This window comes from Rattus rattus, chromosome 1 (assembly GCF_011064425.1).
Source record: "Rattus rattus isolate New Zealand chromosome 1, Rrattus_CSIRO_v1, whole genome shotgun sequence".
Classification (NCBI taxonomy): Eukaryota; Metazoa; Chordata; class Mammalia; order Rodentia; family Muridae; genus Rattus; species Rattus rattus.
The window spans coordinates 157,825,816-157,849,079 of NC_046154.1; the positions used below are offsets into that span (position 1 = coordinate 157,825,816).

Genomic DNA, 23,264 nt, shown 5'->3' on the forward strand with positions numbered 1-23,264 from the left:
AACAAAAATAAGTCAACTATAGTTTTTGGTGTATTTCAGTAATAGTTCCTTCACATTTCTTGCTTATACTATTGAACTACATGAAAAATGTAATGACTCATTTAAAACACAACTTTCTTTTATTTTGTACAATGGACAATTTTATTTGATTAGAAATGGTACTTCTTAAATTTCTCAAGCAGTACTCAGACCCTCCATGTAGCATAAGGTTTACTGAATGTTGTAATTCTCTAAACTTCCCTTGCACCAGTGTTGGAATAAAAGGCATGAGCTGACAAACTTACTATGACAGGTTTTATCCTATGTATACTTGCATATGTAAGTAAAAATGACACAGTTGCTCATATTCTCTTGATTTCTCCACATCCTTCCTTCCTTGCAGCAACAGCAAGCTGGATACAAAGACTCTCAAATGATTTACATTAGTAAAAGTTCTATCCATTGGATTTCTTTTCACTGTGAGTTCTTTCATGTTGGTGAAGATATGTAGAGCATGTGAAGGCTTTCCCACACTGCTTACATACATATGGTTTCTCTCCAGTGTGGTTTCTTTCATGTATTTGAAGGGATTTTGAAAAAGTGAATGCATGCCCACATTGCACACACACATAGGGTTTCTCTCCAGTGTGAATTCTCTCATGATTGTAACAAGCCCTATGTTGGATGAAGGCTTTCCCACACTGCTTACATGAATAAGGTTTCTCTCCAGTGTGAATTCTTTCATGCTTGTGAAGGTATGTGGAACATGTAAATGCTTTCCCACACTGCTTACAAACATAGGGTTTCTCTCCAGTGTGAATTCTCTCATGAATGTAACAGGCGCTGGAATAGGTGAAGGCTTTCCCACAATGCTTACAGGAGTAAGGTTTCTCTCCAGTGTGAATTCGTTCATGGATCAGAAGCTGAGAGGAACGAATGAAGGCTTTTCCACACTGCTTACACACATAGTGCTTCTCTCCAGTATGTGTTCTCTCATGATTGTTACGGGTTGTGGGATCACTGAAGGCTTTTCCACAGTGCTTACATAAATAAGGTTTCTCTCCAGTATGAATTCTTTCATGTTTGCGAAGGTATGAAGAACGTCCGAATACTTTCCCACACTGCTTACACGCATAAAGTTTTTCTCGGGTGTGACTTCTTTCATGTTGGAGAAGGTGGTAAGAATGAATACATGCTTTCCCACATTGTTTACATACATAAGGTCTGTCTCCAGTGTGAGTTCGTTCATGGTTATAACAGGCTCTTGGATGAATGAAAGCTTTCCCACAATATTTACATGCAAATGTCTTCTCTCTAGTATGAATTTTATAATGTTTGATAAGGTGACTGGAATTAACAAAGGCTTCACCACACTGCTTACACACAAATGGTTTATCTCCACTTTGGATTCTTTCATATGACTGAACATAACTGCATGTCATGAGAGCTGTTTCAAGTTGCTTGTATTCACGGAGATTATCTCCATTATGTGTTGTCTCATAACCTTGATAAGAAGTGAGACTCCCGCAGGGGTCATTAGATTGTTCATTTCCATAGGGTTTCTCTCTGGAAGGCTTCTCATGGGTAAGAAAGGACTCAGAATATGCGAAATCTTTCCAATATTTCTTATGCTGAACAGGCTTTTCTGTACATTTCTGACGCTCATCTGATTTCTCTACAGTTAGAACTCTGAGGTGCACATCTGACTGTGAAAGATCAATGACACCATTTTCACATGCAATGTTTTCATATACTACAATTCCTGGAGGCATGTACTTATGAACAGCATGCTCTTGAATGTGCTGGTGGGTTTCTTTATACTGAATACCATGTTCAAATTCATAGAATCCTTCAACCACGTGAGTGCTGGAAAAAAAAAAGAAAAAAGAATACTACTATAGTCTTATGGCTAGCCCAGAGAAGTGTTGGAGGCTGGGTACTGTGTCCCACTTCTTATTGCAATATTTAGAAGATAAAGGCAGGGAACTGCAAGTTTGAAGTTAACTTGAGCCACATAGGAAGACCTCATACTAAGGGGAAAAAGAGTGTTGTCTTTACTGCCACAACAGTTTATAAACTTGAAAGGACTGAACACCTAGCCACAGGCCCTGAGAACATCATACAATCTTAGTTTCTATAATATCATTGCTGTCTTCTAAAGGAATCCATGTACATTTACAAAAAGAATGGTAAAAACACTGCAGATACACAGTGGTTTATTTGCTCATTTTACGCTGTTCTTTATCCTTATTTCATGGCTGGCTCATACTTGGCAAACATGGTCTTCTCCAAAGTTACCAAAATTGAATGTTCATTATGCAAAATGGGGAGGGTCAGGCTTTATGGGATTAACATACCTGGATATTTTTCATGGATTTTATTGAAGGTGGGTTACAATATATCCCATACACACATATTTTATATTCAAAGTCTAAAGGTAACTTGGTAAGAGTACAGTAAATAATTTTGTACTCAAAGGAAAGTTTCTGTATAATGAGAGAACTGGAAAATATTTCATACACCTTAAAGTTGCAAGACACTGTGTAACATTCCATTACAGAGCTGGGATTCCCCCAATTCTGAATGGTCAAGTTCAATGCAGTTCATATCTAGATATAAATTTGGATTATTTACTCGGGTCTCAGATTTTCTATTACTTTCAAGTATTTAATTTTGATTATACATTACCTCAGATTTCTCCTAATATTTTGGTAATCTTCAATATTTTCTTCCTCGGTTTTCCCTGAAAGGTAAACCCAAAGAAAGAATTATTCAACATTACATTAAAAATCATTACATTTAGCCCCACCCCCCACTACCATGTGGTATAATGTAACAAGGCATACAGTATTCACCAACATCTTTCAGTATTTCAAATTATGCAAGTAAACAGATGAACAAGAGTTATTTTTCTGAATGAACAAAGAAAAGTTATCATGCTGTACTTTTTACCTATGGAGATCAGGTTGCTAAAGGTTTCCTTCATCACATCTCTGTAGAGCTCCTTTTGATAAGAATCCAACAAAGCCCACTCTCCTAAGGTGAAGTTCACAGCCACATCCTCAAAGGTCACTGGCTCCTAAAATAATCCACATACATTTACAAGACTCATGGTAGAAAAACACTGGGAACATAGCATGACTTGATTCCTTCACTTCATGATTTGTTCTTCATATATTCTCTATACATCATGGTTGGCATTGCATTTTAGTATTTATAAATAGTAAACTACACATTTACTATTCATTCTAACTCTCACACTGCCACATAGTTCTGATGCTAACTGCATCTTTATTAATTTGGAATCCATCAGAGTAGACACCAGCTCTAGGGAGCCTGTATAGTTAGTAGAAATGTCTATTTGTCAATAACAGTTAATAATGAAGCCTGAGGACACTCATTGGAAGAGAAACAACCAGTTTAATGGTAAAGGGGGAATTACTGTCATGCAATACATTATAACAACAATATAGTATTTTAAATACTCCTAGTATCTTTCCAACTTTTTGCCTATTTCTGACAGACTAAGAGATTTTCTCTGATCAAAGACCCATTGAAATCTGAATGAACTCTTATCAAGACTGAGAATGTGCCAGGCACAGTGGTACTTGCCTTTAATCTCATACTCAAGAGGCAGAGGTGGATCTCTGTGAATTCAAGGCCAGCCTTATCTACATAGCAAATTCTAGGACCTGAAGAGCTATATAGTAAAACCTTGTCCCTCCCCTCAAAAGACTGTGAATGTCAGTCCTAAAAACATTTTTATCAGCTCCACCTCCACCCACTCCAAGGCTCAGGGAACATCACAAAGAGGTGGAAAGAATTTAAGAGCCAGGGGGTGGATAGGAGTGCTATAAAATGCTGACTTCTGAACATGAGATGGATAGCACTTGTGAATTCACAACAGCTATAGTTACCTGCACAAGATCAAGCCAGCCAAAATTCTGGCATTAGGAAATTCTCTCCAAGTTCCCACTTTTATTAAGGAGCTGGTGGCAGTGGCTAGCTGCTGGAGAATGGAGAAGCACTCTTCTTTTAGAGTGTAGCCACTGGCAGTTTCCTATGCTCCAGTGGATGGTACTATACCAATGTACATATGGGCAGTGCTCATTGAGCTTAATGGCTTATAAGGAAGGAAAAAGATATGAAGTTGGGAGAGGAGCATGTTAGGAAGGACATTCAGGAAGTTTGAGGCAGAAAATGGAAGGCCGATATGATCATTATTTTATTATGCATAAAACTCTCATAAAATAAAAAAGTATATAAACACAGATAACATGAAATATCTGCTGCCAAAGTGTGTTACACCAAGGCTAGACAGGAAAGCTTGCTGCCAAGCTTGGCGGCCTGAATTGCATCACTTGACTAATAAAGGTCAAAGAAGAGAACTAACTTCTGAAGGTTCCTCCTGAGCCCCACTTTCTGTGCTCCAGTAGATGGTAGCATAGCCCTGCATTTTATGGGACCAACCCATTGTAGGCATTACTACTTCTGGGCAAGTGGTCCTAGGTTGGATAATAATTCACCCTATGAGGCCAATACCATAATCGGAAAAGTACAAGTAATACAAGGTCATAATAGAGGAGAAAACTCTTTGAATAGAGTTTAAAATCCTTCCCATATAATAGATTATATATGAGTATGCATGTGTCATATATATGTATGTGTGTGTGAATGTGTATGTGTGTGTGCAGCCAGCAAATAATCAAACCAAACCAAATCAAAACCAAACTCTATTATTTAGGTCAATAAACACACTTATAATTTCACTAAAGGGATCTTCAAGAAGGGTATACTAGGTTCTAAAAGAACTCTATGGGTCAGAATCAGTTTTCAGACCAACTTTCATTTAATTCTAAAGAAGATTAATCATGGGTAATTTCCTATGCTGTATATGAATATTATAATTTTTATTGACGAATGTCAATAGACAATGACACAAGAAGAACAATGAGCCTTTTCTGGGCATCTCTGCTGGGCTAAAGGTTCTCTGACCCAATCACGCACACTGGTTGTGCATACTCACAAACATATACACACTCATACCTGTGTGCAAGTGCACGCACACACAGTAAGTATGAGAAAAATATTTTAAAATGCAGAGTACAAAGTCACATACAGGGACAAATGCCTCATAAGGTAAATGTGTGTACCTGCCTAGAGAACTGGTCTATAGTTACTAGGTCATACTTAGTCGTTGCTAAGGGACTAAATTACAAAACAAACAAACAAACAAACAAACAAAAAACCAAAACCGCCCAAAAAACCCCAACCCCCACCTCCAAAATAAAAGAACAACCAAAAAACCACCAAAACTATTTTTATTACTAAACAGGTCCACTTCCTCCATATCCTAATAACTTTTCTCTTCCACTACCTTTGCTCTGCTGGGTAATAGACCAAAGGAGAGGTTGAACCCTTATTAAAAATACGTTACAAAAATTTATGCCTAGGGTTAGTGATACATTTCACCAATTTTCTTCATCTTCCTGAAATACACAACCACTAGTCATTCATTTTGATAGGAATTCTTAGCAAATTAGTTATTAATAAAATCTCTGAAGTGTGATTTCTTTTTAGAACACAGAAACTACAGGAAACAATGTGTTTCATTATGAAATTTGGTACATACATTCTACAGACCTGGACTCAAAAGTCTGTTGTTCCTTCAGGAAACACATTCATACCCAATTACATGCCAAGGACTTTTAGTTTGGTCTCTTAATCTTACCAAAAAGGTCTCTATCATTATGTTTCTAATTTCTTTCCCTCTTTTCTTTCCTTCCTTCCTTCCTTCCTTCCTTCCTTCCTTCCCTCCCTCCCATATTCCTTATTTTACACAGAAAAAACTGTCTCAAAAAAACAAAAAACAAAACAAAACAAAACAAAAACAAAATTATAGGCTCCTTGAACTTCCTCGGCACTCAAATAATTAGACATTCTAATTGTTTCTCCAACATTTTATCCAATTTGCTATGTTTGGATTCAGTTAGTAAAGAGTTGTGAAGAAACACAAGGTAACCTGTCTCTGACTCTGAGTTAATCCCTGGCATTCCCTGTCTGGACTCACACAATAAAAACTCTTTGTGTTTACATTGGTGTCAAGATTTCTGGTGGTCTCCTGGGGTTCCCGTGAACTGGGCATAACATTCATGAACTTTTGGAGAGTTATACTGACTTCTTTTTCATATTTATTGTCAAGTTTTAGATTTGCATATGTACATTGTGTTACTCTAAGAAGACGGATGTTTGGGTCCAGCCATCTCTAGACAGCTTATCCATCTTGCTCCTGGACTCAAACTAAGTTCATGTTCCCAGGCATAGGTGGCCCAGATAAGTCCAAACCACAAATGTTAATGCACTTATATAGATTGGCTCTAAGCTGGGGTGAAACCACAATGGAAATATCCTTGTACATTACCTGTCATTGGCCAAGATTATACCTCATCCAACCTGTGTGGTTTTTTGCCCTTAAAAATGTTCTTGTTTCTCTGACATGGTTCAAATCCCTAGCTGGTTACCTCCCAGAACACAGAAAATAAAGCTTTCATTTTAAGCTTCTGGTTCTAGACTTCTCCCTGAATCCAACAGGACTGTCAAGGCTGCACAGAGAAACCCTGTCTCGAAAACCAAAAAACCAAAATGAACCAAAATTGTAAGTTTCTTGAACTTCCAGGGCACTCAAATAATTAGAAATCCTAATTCTGAGGGGGAAAGGTTTCCCCAGTGGACTGTTGGGGTTGAGGGTGGGGTAAGGAGGCTTGGCATTGGGGTAGGAGTGGTGGGCTTCCATAAAGCAAACGTTACATCTCTGAGGGGAAGGGCTTCCTGTCAGTCTGGAGGCAAGAAATACCACAAAGTCACACTGCACAACAAACCTCATATGAGAGATGTTTTTATTGGGAAGGAAAAACTCAGGAGGGTGTTCTGTTCAGGTAAGAAGTAGAGAACTGAATAGAAGACAGGGTTTATATAGCATTTCTTAGGGGTGAAACCTTATAGGAAGATAATTCCAGGGTAGGGATTGGTGGGTTTTCAATCCAGAGCTTGGCGGGTCACCTGCATTTGGAGGGGCTGAGTGTGTTAGACCCAGTGTTCTGTAGGTAGAGCTGGTGGCTGGAGCCCATGTCCAGTGGATTACACACAACTTTCCTCCCCAAACATCCTTCCCGCAACTCACTGCTTTATCCCAGCCACCAACCCCAACAGGCATTCCCTGGGAACATGCTGGCCACTCCAACTAGGAAAGGATGACATCTAATCCAGATCTTCGCCTCTCTTTCTGCTCCTCCAAAACCAATATCCTAACCTTATACCCAGATATATAGCAGACCACCTAATGCAGCCTCCCTTCTTGTCTTAGTTAGGGTCTTATTGCTGTGAACAGACACCATGACCAATGTAAGTTTTATAAAGGACAACATTTAATTGGGGCTGCCTTACAGGTTTAGAGGTTCAGTCCATTATCATCAAGGCAGGCATGGTGCAGGAGGAGCTGAATTCTACATCTTCACCTGAAGGAAACCAGGAACAGACAGAACATTTCTGGGCAGCTAGGAGGAGGGTCTTCAAGCCCACACCCACAGTGACACACTTGCTTCAACAAGGCCACACATTCTAATAGTGTCACTCCCTGGGCCAAGCATATGCAAACCATCACATTCCACACCCTGGCCTCCATAGGCTTGTTTAAACACATCAGTCTATGGAGGCCATATCTAAACTTAGCATAATAAAAAAATACATTTAGTTCAACTTCTAAAGCCCCCATAGTCTATAGCAGTATCAATAATGTTAAAAGTCTAAAATTCAAAGTCTCTTCTCCCCGAATTAAGACAGGCAACCTGCGGGGCAAACTCTGAATTCTGCCATCTCCATGTCTGATGTCAAAGTGGTCTTCAGCTCTTCAACTCCTTTTTCATCTTTGTTGACTGCAACAAACTTCTTTCTCCTGAGCTGGTTCCACTCCCTGTTAGCAGTTTTCCTCAGCAGATAACCAGCAGCTCTGGCATCTTTAACATCTTTGGGTGTCCAAGGCAGCTTCAATGTTACAGCTTGTTTCAATGTCTGGGATCCACACATGATCCTGGCTTCACTTCTCCAGCTCTGCCCTCTGTAGTAGTTTAACTTCAGGTTGATCCACACTACACCGTTGCTGTTGTTCTTGGTGACCATCCCATGGTACCGGCATCTTCAATACACTGGGGTCTTTTGTTGCATTTGGGCTTCACCATTAGCCTCTTATAGGCTCTCTTCACGGTGCCAAGCCTCAAGTCCTTTGCCTGACCCCTTCAGTCCTGGGCCATCAATTGCAACTGAGGGTGCACCTTCACCAATGGCCTTCCATGGCCACTCATGGTGCCCAGCCTCAGCTGTTCTTCATGACCCCAAACCAGTATCACCTGGGTGATTCTGACACACTACCAAGTCCAGCCACAGCACGAGGTACAACCTTGGCATCTCTGGAACACAGCTCTCAAAAAACACTTCCCAGATTTCACCTTTGTGATACTGATCTTTCTTAGCTCTAGCTAACCAGCATCAATTGTCTCCTTCACCTCTTAAATGCCAAACTTGGCTGTCCTGGATCTTACTCTGTAGATTGACCTTGAACGTAGAGATCTGTATGTCTGTCTCCTGGGATTAAAGGCTTGTACTAGGTTGCTTGGAGCCAATCACAGGTAACTTGGCTCGGATCTTGCCCCAAGGTCATTACTTCCTTAATTCAATTTAATATTTTTGAACACAGGATTCGGTTCCATTTCACTTCCAGGTGTCCCTTTAATACTCAACCATTTATTTTGTATTTTTCATTTCTCAAGGTCCCTTCTTTTTATTAAAATGTTCTTCATGAGACTTAACTAGAGAACAAAATGTATGGTGGGTCTTTCTGAGACTTCCTTTGTCTACGTAATTAATCTGAGTCTTTTCACCTTAGCCTCAGGCAGACTCTTCCTCCACAAGGACAAAAAGCAGCCACATTCTTCACCAAAATACCACACAGCAGTCTTTTTTTTTTTTTTTTTTCCACACAGCAGTCTTAACAGCACATATCGATTTTTTTTCCTCTGAAACCTCTTGGGCCAGGCTTGCACAATTCAAATCACTCTCAGTAACAAAGACTTCCGCAGTCCTAATAAGATAGCCCATTAATCGCCATTTAAAGCATTCCACTGCTTTCCAAAGCCAAAGTCCCAAAGTCCACATTCTTCCAAACAAAAGCATGATCAGGCCTTTAACAGCAATACTGGACTCCTGGTACCAACTTCTGTCTTAGTTAGGGTCTTATTGCAATGAAGAGACACCATGACCAATATAAGTTTTATAAAGGACAACATTTAATTGAGGCTGGCTTACAGGTTCAGAGGTTCAGTCCATTATGATCAAGGTGGGAGCATGGCAGCATGGCAGCATCCAGGCAGGCATAGTGCAGGAGGGGAGTTGAGTACTACATCTTCACTCGAAGAAAGGAAGCCAGGAACAGACTGAGCATCCTCAGGCAGCCAGGAGGAGGGCCTCCATGTCTGCCCCTGCAGTGACACACTTCCTCCAACAAGGCCACCCGTTCTAATAGTGCCACTCCCTGGGTCAAGCCTAGGTAAATCATCACACTTCCCTTGCAACTCCAATGCATCTTCTTCTCCAAAGTTCTTTCTTCCAACTCACTGCTCTATCCCAGCAACTAAACCCAGCAGGCTTTCCTGGAAACCCACTGGCCACTCCCGCTAGGGAAGCAAGCAGGCTAACTGCATATCTTCATTTCTGTCTTTGTTTTTCTAAATCCAATCCTCTCCCTTCTCATTCCAAGCTCTGCAGCAGACTATCCGTTGCAGCTTCCCCTTCCTCTCTGTCTCCTTCTCCAAGGGATCACACAGATCTTCCTCTCCAAAATTCCTTTACCTCACTCATTGCTTTAACCCAGCCCCCATATCCAAAAGGCATTCTCCATTAACCAGTGGGCCACTCCAGCCAGCAAAAGAGGTAGGCTAAATGTAGACCTTTACCTTTTCCTCGATTCCTCCAAGTCCGGTCTCCCATTATCCCCAGCTCTGTAGCAGACCTGCTGCGGCCTCTCCTTATTCTGTGCTCCCATTCCCAGGAGACAAAGCAGATCCTAGTGGAATACCCTGCTTTCCTCCCTCCTTTGGGCTCTTTAGCCCCCTATCCTAACTTGTATCCTGTTACTTCTGTCAGCTCACAATACCTAGAAACGCATTTTACCTGGAATCTCTAGTGACCATAGTATCCGGCAACACAGCCACCACATTATCCTAAGAACCAGAGATGACAACAGAAACCAAGGAACAAAACACTGACCCAACAAAGATGACCAAATGTCAGCATCTAGAATTACAATCTTTCCAAACCTAGACGCCTAGATGACAACATAATACAATAATAGCCAGGTCGATGTCTGCACTAGAGCCCAGCAACCCTACCATAGAAGACCCCAAGTATTACAACATAGTTGAAGCACAAGAAAAAGACTTAAAATACCCCTTATGAACACGATAGTTGGCCTCAAAGAGAAAAAAAAAGAATCCCTGAAAGAAATCTAGAAAACACAGCGAAAAGAAATGAATAAAACAGTTCAAGACCTGAAAATGGAAAGAGAATCAATAAAGAAAAGGCATAATAATGATGATGATGATGGTGATACTATCTGGAAACGAAAGGTTTAGGACCTCGAATAAGAAACTCAGAGGAGGGGTTGGGGATTTAGCTCAGTGGTAGAGTGCTTGCCTAGCAAGCTCAAGGCCCTGGGTTCGGTCTTCAGCTCCGAAGGGTGGGGGGGAGAAACTCAGAGGAAGACTCACCAACAGACTACAAGAGATGAAAGAAAGAATGTCAGGCATTGGACATATAATAGAAGAAATGGAGATCTCAGACAAAGAAAATGTTAAATCTAAAAAACTTCTAGATCAAACATCCAGAAACCTAACAGGAATAGAGAAAGCAGAAGAAACCATGTCAAAGGCACAGAAAGTATTTTCAACAAAACCACAGAAGAACATTTTCAGTGTAAAGAATACTCAATAGACTGGATCAGAAAAGAAATTCACCTTGGGAATTTCTTAACATATAAAACAAACAACAAAGAAAGAATATTAAAAGCTTTCAGGGAAAAAGACCAAATAGAATATTAAGGCAGACCTATTAGAATAACACCTACCTTTCCACTGGAGCCTCTAAAGTTAGAAAGAAAGGCTACTATATTCAGCAAAACTTTCAATCACAATAGATGGTGAAAGTAAGAGCTTGCATGATAAAACCAAATTTAAGCAATATCTATTTACAAATCCAGGTGTACAGAGACTCCAAGATCAAGAAGTTATCATATCCAAGAAAACACAGGGAATAGATCCCAGACCAGCACGCACGCACACACACACACACACACACACACACACACAAACACACAAAATAACAGGACAACAAATACTACTTATTGGTATCTCTCAACATCAAAGTTTGTAATTCCCCAATAACAAGAGACTGGCTAACAGATTGGGTTTGAAAACAGGATCTATATTTCTGTTACATTCAGGAAACACAATTTAACATGGAGAATATACACCATTTTTGGTTAAATGGATGGACCAAGACATTCCAAGATAATGGAACGAGAACCAAGCCAGTGTAGCCATTTTAACATCTGACAAAATTAACTCCAAACCAAAACGAATTAGAAGAGATAACTAAGGACTTTACATACTAATCGAAGAGGGAAAAAAATCCACCAGAGGACATGTCAATTCTTAACATCTATGTCCCAAACACAAAGGACACAGGTTTGTGTAGGCTGATGTCAAGGTGATACATGATTGGACAGTAGAGAGTGGGGCGGGGACAAAATTTTTGTAAGGGAGGAGAGAGGAGGAAGGAGAGGGATCAAAATGGAGTCTACAGAGGAAGATGGTTCAGATTTAGGTTAGATCGATTTTATATTGTCTAGGTGGCGGTTTATATATTTATTAATTGGCAGTGAATTTATTGTGTGGATGAATTGTGGATTGAGAATTTAACATGTAAATCTAATTGCTAAATTACAAATTTCTGGAACTTTGATTTCAACGGGGCTAAAGAGGACAGTGTGTAAGAAATGTGTGAGAGGCAGTTGGAGCGTACAGATCTGGTTCTGTTGCCCACACGGAGTGAGAATGTTCAGGGCCCACAGAACCACATGTGTGTATGTGTAACTACTGCCTAGGGGACTAAAAGGGAGACAGCGGGGAGAGGGCAGCTTGCAGACCTTGTGGCAGAGTTGCAGCTGGAGTGAGCAGATCCAGCTCTCAGGAACTGATAGCAAACGATCCTCATTAATTTTTACTGCAACGGATTTGTAAAAGAATCACATCTACAATTTAAATCACATGGTGAACCTCACACACTGAAAGTGGGAGACTTTAATACCTCATTCTTGCCAACAGATGATAGAGATGAAAACTAAATAGAGAAAACACGGGAGCTAAATGAAGTTTTAAGCTAAATGGACTTAACAGATAGATATGGAAAATTACACCCATACACAAGAATATACCTTCTCAGCACCTCATGTAACAGTTTCCCAAACTGACCACATACTTGACACAAAGCAAGTTTCAAAAGGTATAAGAAAACTGAAATAACTGTCTCTCCTAACTGACCACCTTGGATTAATGCTGGGTATCAACAACAGAAACAAGTGAAAGGTTATAAACTCATGGAAACTGAACAATCTCTATTGACTGAAAAAATGAATCAAAATAGAAATTAAAGACATTCTAGAATTGAATGAAATTGAATTTACAATATACCCGAACTTATGGGACATATTAGGGGTCTAAGAGGCAAGTTCATAGTACTAAGTGCCTATATTAAAAACTTGAATAGATTTCGTACTAATAACTTATCAGCACACATACACACAAAAAGACAAACAAACAAACAAACAAGCAAACAAAAGTACAAAGAAACAATGGAGTTGGTTCTTTGAGAAAAATCAGTAAGACTGAAAAACAACCAAATTAAATAAAAACCAGAGAGATGATCCAAATTAACAAAGTTAGATATGAAAACAAGGACATAACAGACACTGAAGAAATCCAGAAATCATAAGGACATACTAAACAAAAAACAACAACAATAACCACCCCCAGACTTTGGTGGCTTTGTAAAGAATTCTACCAGACTTTAAAAGCAGAATTAATGTCAATTATCCTCTAATTATTCCACAAAATAGAAACAGAAGGAACACTGACTAATTCTTTTTACCATGCAACAGTTACCACGATATCTAAACTTTATAAAGACCCAATAAAGAAAATTATGTATCACTTTCACTTATAAATATACATGCAAAAATTCAACAAAATAACTGCAAACCGAATTGAAGGACACATCACAAAGATCATCTACTATGATCAAGTAGACTCCATGCCAGAGATGCAGGGATGGTTCAACATACATAAAACACATGTAGGCCACCATATAAAGAAACTGAAAGAAAAAACGAAACAAAACAAAAACACGATCATCTCATTAGCTGCGGAAAACGCCTTTGACAAAATCCAATGTCCCTTCATAATAAAAAGCCTGGAGAGATTAGGGATACGAGTGACATACCTCAACATAACAAAAGCAGTTTATAGCAAGCCCATAGCCAACATCAAATTAAATGGAAAGAAACTCAAAGCAACTCCACTAAAACAGGAACAAGACAGGGTTGTGCACTCTCTTCATATCTATATATGGTTTTTTTTTTTTTTTGGGAACATGGGACTGCAGTCTTTCTTTTATCGATGCTTACAGTTTCCTGGATTTTTGGCCCTAAATGGGAAGGAAAAAAAAAGTAAATTAGAATCAACATTAGCAGAAGGATGTGACAATGCCCCTGGGGAGAGAAGCTGAGTGGAATGTGGTAGGCCAGCGAGGGGTCAGAGTTTTGGAGGTCATGAGCCTCATCAGATATGGCCGAGATGGCAGAATGCCCAAGCTTCTTGCGCAGGCAAAACCTCAGGAAAATTAATGTTAATATACAAGGATTGAGGCAGCCGAGGAATCCCAGGCTCTGGTCCCAGCAAGTCTCCCTCCCGCTCAGTCTGACTCCACTGCGCAGAAACTGGGTTCTTCTGACCTGGTGGTCTCGGTGACAGATGACAGGTAGGCCAGCCAAGGGGCACTTAGCACTGGCATCAGGGAGAGGAGGGGAAAAGCCAGAGGCCAGGACGGCTGACCAAACGCTAACTCCATTGCCACTCCACAGCCCAGGATAGCCAACCTCTGTCCTTCCTAGCTCAGGCCAGGAAACACTTTTTGCTAGGAGAGGAGGAAAGGAGAGGCCCACATCCCCTGGTGTGCTCCACACCCTTTAGGCAGGCTGGGTCATAGCATCCTTGAAGCCGTCATGGCGACAAAGTCCTTAAAGCTGAGCCGGATGTTGCCCTGTACTGCGATATCCCGGAAGGCCTCAGTCAATACCTGCAGCTGGGTACACACCTTGATGAAGCAGTCCCGCTGCATGGTGGGAAGGGCAGAGCGCGTGCAGTATCGGGAAACCAGGAGCTGCGTGAACTGAGGGCTCAGGTTGTAGCCCATCTGGGACAGCGCTTGCTGCAGCTCTGTGGAGCTGACGGATCCCGAGTGGTCTGGGTCACACTGCTGAAAGAGGTTCCTCCACTGCTGGAGGGATTTCCATTAGGCTGAGAAGATGTCGGCATCAATGCGGCCAGCCTTGGTCTTGTCAAACACGTTTATCTTCATGAGCCACGTCTTGTCATTGAATGAGGATCAGTTGGAGTTGACCAGGGCCTGCTTCAACTCCTTGAGTAAGATATAGCCATGGTGGTCAGCATCCACTGACTGGAACCAGGAGTAGGCCTCAGGATCGACATTGGGGGGGGACACCACTTTGTCCATAAGGTCCAGGCGGCTGGGTACCATAGGGACTTGGAGGTAGCTGAACATAGGGGCCTCCTGGAGGTACACGGCCATATGGTCTGCCTGGAGTTCCAGAGGGGGTTCCTTCAGCACTGGGGTACCCATAGGATCCTCCAGAGGCAGGAGCTCTGTAACCACCACCAGGGGGGAAATCCACTGCCATACTGGCCCCCACCATGAGGAGGTCCAGGATAGTAGCCACCTGGGGGTGGTCCAGGTACCTGTCCTGCAGCTCCTGGGTAACTCTGCCCGTCTGGTAGCTGGCCATGGCGGTTATGACGTCATACAATTGTACATATGTATTTTTAAGTTTTAGCTAGAGTAACAAGAAAACTTAAGGCGATCAAGGGGGATACAAACTGGAAAGAAAGATGTCAAAGTCTCATTAATTTGCAGGCAATATAGCAGTATACAAAATAATCCTAAAATTTCCACCAGGGAACTCCTACAGTTGATAAGCACCTTCAGCAAAATAGCTGGATACAAAATCCAGTCACAAAAATCAGTAGCTCTCGTGTGTGTGTGTGTGTGTGTGTGTGTGTGTGTATGTGTGTATAATCTATACTATAGATTTACAGATATATGTTACATAGGTTAATATAGTAAAAATGATCATCTTATCAAAATTAATTTAAAGATTCAATGCAATCCCCATCAAAATTTCACACAATGATTTACAGATCTTCAAAGAACAATTTTCAGCTTCATTTAGAAACATAAGAAATCCCAGGATAGTTAAAACAATCCTGACGAATAAAGAAGCTGCAAGGAGCTGTCACCTTCCCCAGTTTCAAGCTGTACTATAGAGTTCTAGTAACAAAAACAGCCTGGTGTTGTACAAAACACAAAGATCAATGAAATCGCACTGAAGACCCAGACATTAACACACGCGCCTATTATCTTAGTTTGGGTTTTACTGCTGTGAAGTGACAGCATGACCACAGCAATTCTTATGAAGGAAAACTTTTAACTGGGGCTGGCTTCAGAGGCTTAGTCCATTATCATCATAACAAGAAGCACGGCACCATGCAGGCAGACACGGTCCTATAGGAGCTGAGAGTTCTACAGCAGCAGGAGACTGTGTGGCACACTGAGTATAGCTTGAGCAGACTTCACAGCCTGTCCCCCCCAGCCCCCAAGTGACACATTTCCTCCAACAAGGCCACACCCACTCCAACAAGGCTGTGAGTCTATGGGGGCTGTACCTATTCAACCCACCACACCTATGGACAATAGATTTTTTTTTTTCTTATGTAGAAGCCAGAAATACAGAATAGGAAAAAAAAAAAAGCACCTTCAGCAAATAGTGCTGGTCAAGAAAGATAGCTGCATATAAAAGAATTCCAGCACACTCATACTCATCATCCTGCACAAAACTCAACTCCAAATGGATCAAAGTCATCAACATAAAGCCAGATATACTGAACCTGACAGAAGAAAATGGGGGAAATAGCCTTGAAGGCATTAGCATAAGAAAAAGTTTCTGAACAGAACACCATCAACACAGGCACTAAGGGCAACAATTGATAAACGGAACCTTATGATACTGAGAAGCTTCTGTACAGCACAGGACGCCATCGTTTAGTAAACTAGTATTCTATCCTACGGTATGTGAAAAATTCTTACTGACTCTACATCCAATAGAGAACGAATAACCAAAATATATAAAAGAACTAAAACCAAAACAAGAAAACTAAAACCAACAAACCAAACAAACAAAAGACCCACTAGATATCAAGAAAATAAATAACCCAAGTGAAAAATGGAGTACACATCCAGAGAATACTCAAAGGAGGAAACTTGAATGGCTAAAACACAATGAAATATTCAACATTCTTAGCCACCATGGAAATGTAAATCAAACTACTTTGGATATTCCACCTTTTACCTCTCAGAATGGCTAAGATAATAAAACAAGTGACAGGTCATGCTAGTGAAATGTGGAATAAAAGGAACACTCAACCATCCTTCGCTGGTGGGAGTGCAACCATGTACATGGGTGCTTCTTCCCTTGGCATATACCCAAAGGACCCTCCGCTTATATAAGGACACTTGCTAAACTGTTTTCATTACTGCTCTGTTGATACCCAGAAACTGGGAACAATCTAGATGTACCTCAAAAGAAGAATGAATAAAAACAAACAAAAAATGTACATCGACACAGTGGAGTATTACTCAACCATTAAGTAAAAAGGAAAGTCAGAGGTAAATGGATGGAACTTAAAAAAAAATCATCCTTGGTGAGGAGGTATCACAGACCTAGAAAGGAAAACATGATCACTGCTTTGCTTAGCCATCATCAGAGTAGCTTCGTTCTGGAGCCTATGGGAACAGATACAGAGAATGAAAGGCCTTGGAGTGCCCAGCCCTAAATGGGATGTCTCTATTAAATCCTTCCCTCAGAGCTCAGGGAAGCCTTTGGAAGAGGAAGCGGAAAGAGCATAAGAGCCAGAGGGGTTGGAGAACATCAAGAAAACAAGGCCATCTAAAATCAACCTGAGTATGAACTTGGAGAGACTGAGGCAGCATGCCCAGGGCCTGCACAGGTTTGCACAAATTATGGTTTCCACTTTTTAATTGGGATCCCTGAGTGGGTCCCTGATTCTTGTGCCTTCTCTTGGGCTCTTTTCCTTCTGTTTGTTTTGTCCAAATAAGGTGTGTCAATTTTTGTTTTAGCTTATATTTTATCATTATCCTCTAGAGACCTGTTTGTTTTCTAATGCGATTCAGAAAGGCAGTGGATCCAGTTAGGAGGGGAGATGGGGAGGAACTGTGAGGGGTAAAGGGTGAAGAAACCACACTCAGAATATATAGTGAGGAGGGAAAAATCTATTTTCAATAAAAGTGGTAAAACAAGACAGTAGCAAGAGGTAAGCTCATAGCTACAAATGTTTACATACAAATGCAACATAGGAGTAAAAAAAAAAAAAAAAAAGCTATGTGAAGATTTAACATCAGAAAGAAGCCAGTCAGCAAAGGAAGATCTTAAACCCTTTCTTTTACTAAGGAAAAGAACAGCTCAAGAAAAGCTCCTGGTATACAAACTAGGGAGAGGCAGATGTTTTGCAAATGTCTCACATATCCTGGACCACATTTTCTCAGACTTTGGGGGCTCCTTCTTAGTTCACTAGTCAACTGTTATTCTTAGGAGTGCCTTTCCTTTCTCAGTAAGCTGTGTCCATTTTATTTCTAACCTGGTATCTCTGGAGTAATCCCTCAGTGCTATGAAACAAGACCCTGTAAATCAGGTTCCCTCTGAACTCAGATCCAAGTTCAACACTTACAAAGTATGCTTTCCTTAACTTACCTGGGCTTCCTCACTGTTTCTCTGATCTCCATGTTGAACTTAAAAGGCATCTTTCTGTTTTGTTTTCTCTCCTATCTGATGAAAAATGGCAGCATTTAAAGCTTGCCTGCACTGTTTTCTGCCTTTTCCCTCTCAACCTCAAACTCCATTAAATTTTCCTCTGGTTTCCTTCTAAGTTCATCTTTAATTTAGAAGAAACAAAAGTTACTCCAGCTTCTTCCAGACACATTGAGAACTCAGAGACACAACAAATAAACAACTTAATGACTCAAAACACACGGTCTTAGGAAAACAAGAACAAGCCACATAGAGAAGCAAAGACCGCAAGAATCCAAAAGAATAAGGTGAGAAATTAATGAAATTGATTCAAAGAATACACACCGCCAATGTAAATCTCAGGAATGGTTCTTTTAAAAAACAGCAATATAGGAAAAACTCGGGTAGCAGCAGGGAAAAAAATAGGCAAAACTCTAGCTAAAATAACAAAAAATGAGGGAAGAGACAAATGAATAAAGTCATAAATTAGAGGAGGTTACAAGAACAGGGGGAAAAAAAGCAGATCATTTGATAATGTTTTGAAAAAAATATCCCCCCAAAAAAATGCAGAATATAAAAGAAATGGTTAAATTCTAAGCCACATACAACAAGCTAAAATTAAATCAAGAGGATACACAGCTTACGAATATCTGTAGCAATGAGACGGAAACAGATATAACCCTCCATCCTTTCTGTTCAAGTCCACAGCCAAAGAAACCACCACGTTCTTGTTTGTTTTTACAATTAAATTATTCACCTCATCTCATGCTTTTTGCAGAGCTAGCAATGCAAGAAAAGAAACATTTTCCGCAAATTCCACCTTGGCCTAGACAATTGCCAAATTGGTTGGTGAATCCAAACAATTTTGAAGCAAATTGAAAATCCTCTCTTCCTTGCAAGCCGGGGTATTTTCTCCCACTCTTGGACCAGAGGGAGCAAACAAATCCTCCCACATTAACACTAACAGCAAAAAACCAGAATGCGGGATAGGTTTACAGTTCATTGGTGAAAGGTTTGAACAAAGACTGAGGTTCGATGCCCACTACTTAAAAAAGAAAGGGAGGGATAGAGGGAGGGAGAGAGAGAGAGAGAGAGAGAGAGAGAGAGAGAGAGAGAGAGAGAGAGAGAGAGAGAGAGAGAGAGAGAGATAACAGCGCTTATCAAAGTCTCCCTACAACAGTCTGAACGCTACAGAGCATCACACCAACTCGCCAGAGATGCTATGTCTGGAGAGGCGCAGTCTCGCTCGGGAGCACAGGGGGCTGGATGACACTGCCTCAGAAGGCGGGCAGGGGAGGGTCGGACCGAGGGACAAGACCCCAGGCTCTCCGCAACCTGCTCTGCAAGCAATTAAAACGCACGTGGGTGAGAGGGCGCTGGTGACAAGACTCCACCTCGGACTGCAGAACAGGATCAGGCGAACATCAGGGCGGCGGCACCACACTGGGACAAAGCCTCCGTAGCGTCACCAACATGTCGCGCACGACTCCAGGAACCCAGGGCACACTCACCATTTCCTGATTCAAACGTGAGCAGTGTTCTTCCTAAAGAGCCTTCAGTAAGCAGAAGGCTCAGAGAGCCAGGCCAAGCCACCACCAGCCTCCCTGCAAGTACACAGGACTCAAACAGGGCGGCAATGGCGGCACCCTCTGACTATCCATGTCCCTCATTGGACAGTTCATGCAGGAAAGTAACAGCGTCCCTGATTGGTGAACGATACCGACCCGCCTCCTCAACTCTTATCAGCGCATCATTCACGTTCAAATGGAGCTCACCTGGCAAATTAATAGAACCACCCTAACTCTGGCTTCCCCACTGGAATAAATCCGGAATATATTGGGCTCTATCATTCTATTTAAAGAGAATTATACTTCGGGATTTTTAGAGCACGCATTTAGTTCCTTGTGTAGTCAGTGAGTTCCTCGTACCTTTTCCACTTATCCACACTACTTATTTTTTGAACATTCCAGATCCAGTGACATTAGGACAAAGCCGATGACATCCCTATCTCCAGCTTTAGAGATAGAGGCTTGACCGGCTTTTTATGTGGGTTCTGGAGATCCAAACACAGGTCCTCATGAAGGATAATCAGGCATTTTACCAACCAACTCATCTCACCAGCGCTTCTTTGGGCTTGTAACACAGGTTGTCATTGCGCTGCTTGTCTGCAGTGTTTGGGTTTTATAACACACAGAGAATGCTGAGCTCAGAACTTATCTTCAACATGAAGAACTTCTGTGGTGGTCAAGATTAGAGATGCATTTACCAAAACCCTGGAAATAGTGTTTGTGAATTGTATGATTTATTTTGGTTAGGAGTGGTAGAGCTGGGCCTTGAGATACAACTATTCCAGTTTTCTGATAAACTGCCAACTTGATTTCCACAGCGGTAGTACAAGTTTGCACTCCGACCAGCAGTGAAGTAGTGTTCCCTTGCTCCACATCCTTGCCAGCATATTCACTCTCTTGAGTTTTTGATTTTACCCGTTCTGATGGGTGTTAGATGGAATCGCAGGGTTGTTTTGACTTACGTTTCCCTGGTGACTAAGGACTTGGGACATTTAAGTGTTTCTTGACCATTCGAGATTCCTCCGTTGAGAATTTTTTTTTAGCTTTGTACCCCAACTTTTAAAATTGGGTTATTAGTTTTCTTGGGGTCTAACTTCTTGAGTTCTTTATCTATTTTGGATATTAGCCCTCTATCAGACGTAGGATTAGTGGAGATCTTTTCCCGTCTGTAGGCTGCTGTTTTGTCATGTTGACAGTGCCCTTTGCCTTACAGACACTTTGAAGTTTTAAGAGGTCTTATTTATTAATGGTTGATCTTGCAGGCTGAGCCATTGGTGTTCTGTTCAGTAAATTTTCTCCTGTGACAATGCATTCCAGGTTATTTCCCACTTTCTCTTCTATTAGATTCCGTGGATCTAGTTTTATGTTGAGGTTCTTGATCCACTTGGACTTGAGGTTTGTATAGGGTGATAAATATGGATCATTTTGTATTCTACCTGCAGACCACCACTTAAACCAGCACCATGTGTTGAAGATACTTTCTTTTTTTCACTGTATGGGTTTGGCTCTTTTTGTCAAAAATCAAGAGTCCATAGGTGCGGGTTTATTGTCTTTGATTCTATTCTATTAATCAGCCTGCCTGTCTTTGTACCCATACCATGCATTTTAATCACCATTGATCTGAAGTACAGCTGGGCTGGAAAGATGGCTCAGCCATTAAAGGCTCACAACCAAAAATTTCTCAGCTTTTTTCAAGTCCTCTGAGAGATGCCCCTGTCCTTTATTATTATTAAAATCCTTAAACTTATTTCTAGTCTCACTTAAATTCTCACATCTTTACCTCAGCCTGCTTTCTTTACTCTTACAATTCCTACTTCTGTGTATGTTCCTCTCCTTTACTTTGTATATACCAACTAATCTGATCACTATCCACACTAATTTCATTATTCTTTTCATTTTCTCATTCACTAAACTGTTAACACACAGTACTTTTGGGTGGCTCTTTACTCGCCTCAAAAATTTATACTTAAGTAATGATTGTTTTGTGGCTGTCTCACACTTAATTTTCACAGTGGATCCTGTGAAAATTTGATCCTGACTGTAGTTGCAGCCAGTGTTTAACTTTCAATAAAAATCTGGAAAATCAGCCTGCTACCCTGGAGAATAGTCTAAGAGTAACTAACACTTCAATCCTATTACAACAAAGTCTTTGCTGAACTCTTTTATGTACTCTCACTAAATGTAGATGTAACTGAACTAAAAAGACAACAATAAAAATAGGAGTCAACAATATAACCCAGGATGGGCAGATCTCAATCTCACAATACCAGAAACATAAATAAGAAATAAAACTTGTCTTATCCCAAAATTATTAATCCTATAGAAATTGTCTTCAACAAAATGACGTAGATGAAAGTTCAGACACACAAATAAAAAGAATGATTATAGATCATTCAGACAAGTTAGAGAGTTCAGAGAAGTTAGAGAGTTTTCTAAGGGAACACAGCCACTGGATAAAAAAAGAATTCAAGTAAGATATGGAAATAGAGATCAATAAAGAGACAGCATAATGAAGGAAAAACAGAATCAAAAGATGATGGGAAAAAGAAGTTCACTGGACTCAAACTGTATAGACCTCATGGAGGGAAGAATTTTGGGGTTTGAATACAAGGTAGAGGAATTGAATCATTCAGTTGCAGTAAGTGAGGAATTAAAAGGTGAATGTGAAAAGAACATGTAACATCTTCTTTGGCATTCCACACACACACACACACACACACACACACACACAAAAGCAAATTGTATATTATAGACATAAGATGAGAAGAACTTTACTCGAAAGAAATAGGAATTAATTTGAATAACATTAGAAAAGACAGTTTCAAAATCTAGGAAGAGTCCCCTCAAGATACAAGAAACTCACAGAACACTGAGGAGCAGGCCAGAAAACAAAAACAAAAACAAAGCAACACCCTACAACATATATAGCACAGTTAAAACACTAAGGAAAGAAGGAAGGGTATGGAAAACACCATGAATGAAGTTCAATCTCATTAGTTGCTGATTTCTCATGGGACCTTAAAAGCTTGATGGAATTGGGAAGAATTCTTTTAAATTATTAAGGAAATAACTGACAATCCACCCTAATGTAACTGGAAACAGTGTCCTCATTCTGAGAGGGAAAAGGGAAGCTGTCCTTTGGAAAACAACCCCAAAAGAATTGATGACCAAGAAGTAAGCCTGACTGAACCTACTACAAGAAAAAAATTCACACTGAAGAAAAAGTTAAGTATACCCAACAGGCTCCAGGGGGGAAATATACAAGGATAAGACTATTGCAAAGCAAAGAGGACAAAACTAATAACAAAATGCCCCAAATCAGCCCACACACACACTCTGAATAATAAATCTAATAATTTGATTATTACTTAAGAAAACAAACAGACTAGCAGACTGGATTAGAAAAGAAGATCCCCCCTTTACTACCTCCTAAAAGTACACTGGGTCCTGGAGGA

The 23,264-nt window shown here is 40.6% G+C and overlaps 1 protein-coding gene and 1 pseudogene across 1 annotated transcript; both read right to left on the bottom strand.

Moving 5' to 3' along the window:
* Positions 1-324: 324 nt before the first annotated feature.
* On the bottom strand, positions 325-19,898 carry LOC116906946 (zinc finger protein 709-like). Its single transcript, XM_032909871.1, has 4 exons — positions 19,753-19,898; positions 2,932-3,058; positions 2,668-2,722; positions 325-1,845 (listed from the first exon to the last, which is right to left on the bottom strand). The coding sequence occupies exons 1-4, from the start codon at positions 19,753-19,755 to the stop codon at positions 435-437; spliced, it is 1,596 nt and encodes a 531-aa protein (XP_032765762.1). The 5' UTR covers positions 19,756-19,898; the 3' UTR covers positions 325-434.
* Positions 14,214-15,828, bottom strand: LOC116906957 (annotated as a pseudogene).
* Positions 19,899-23,264: the final 3,366 nt, after the last annotated feature.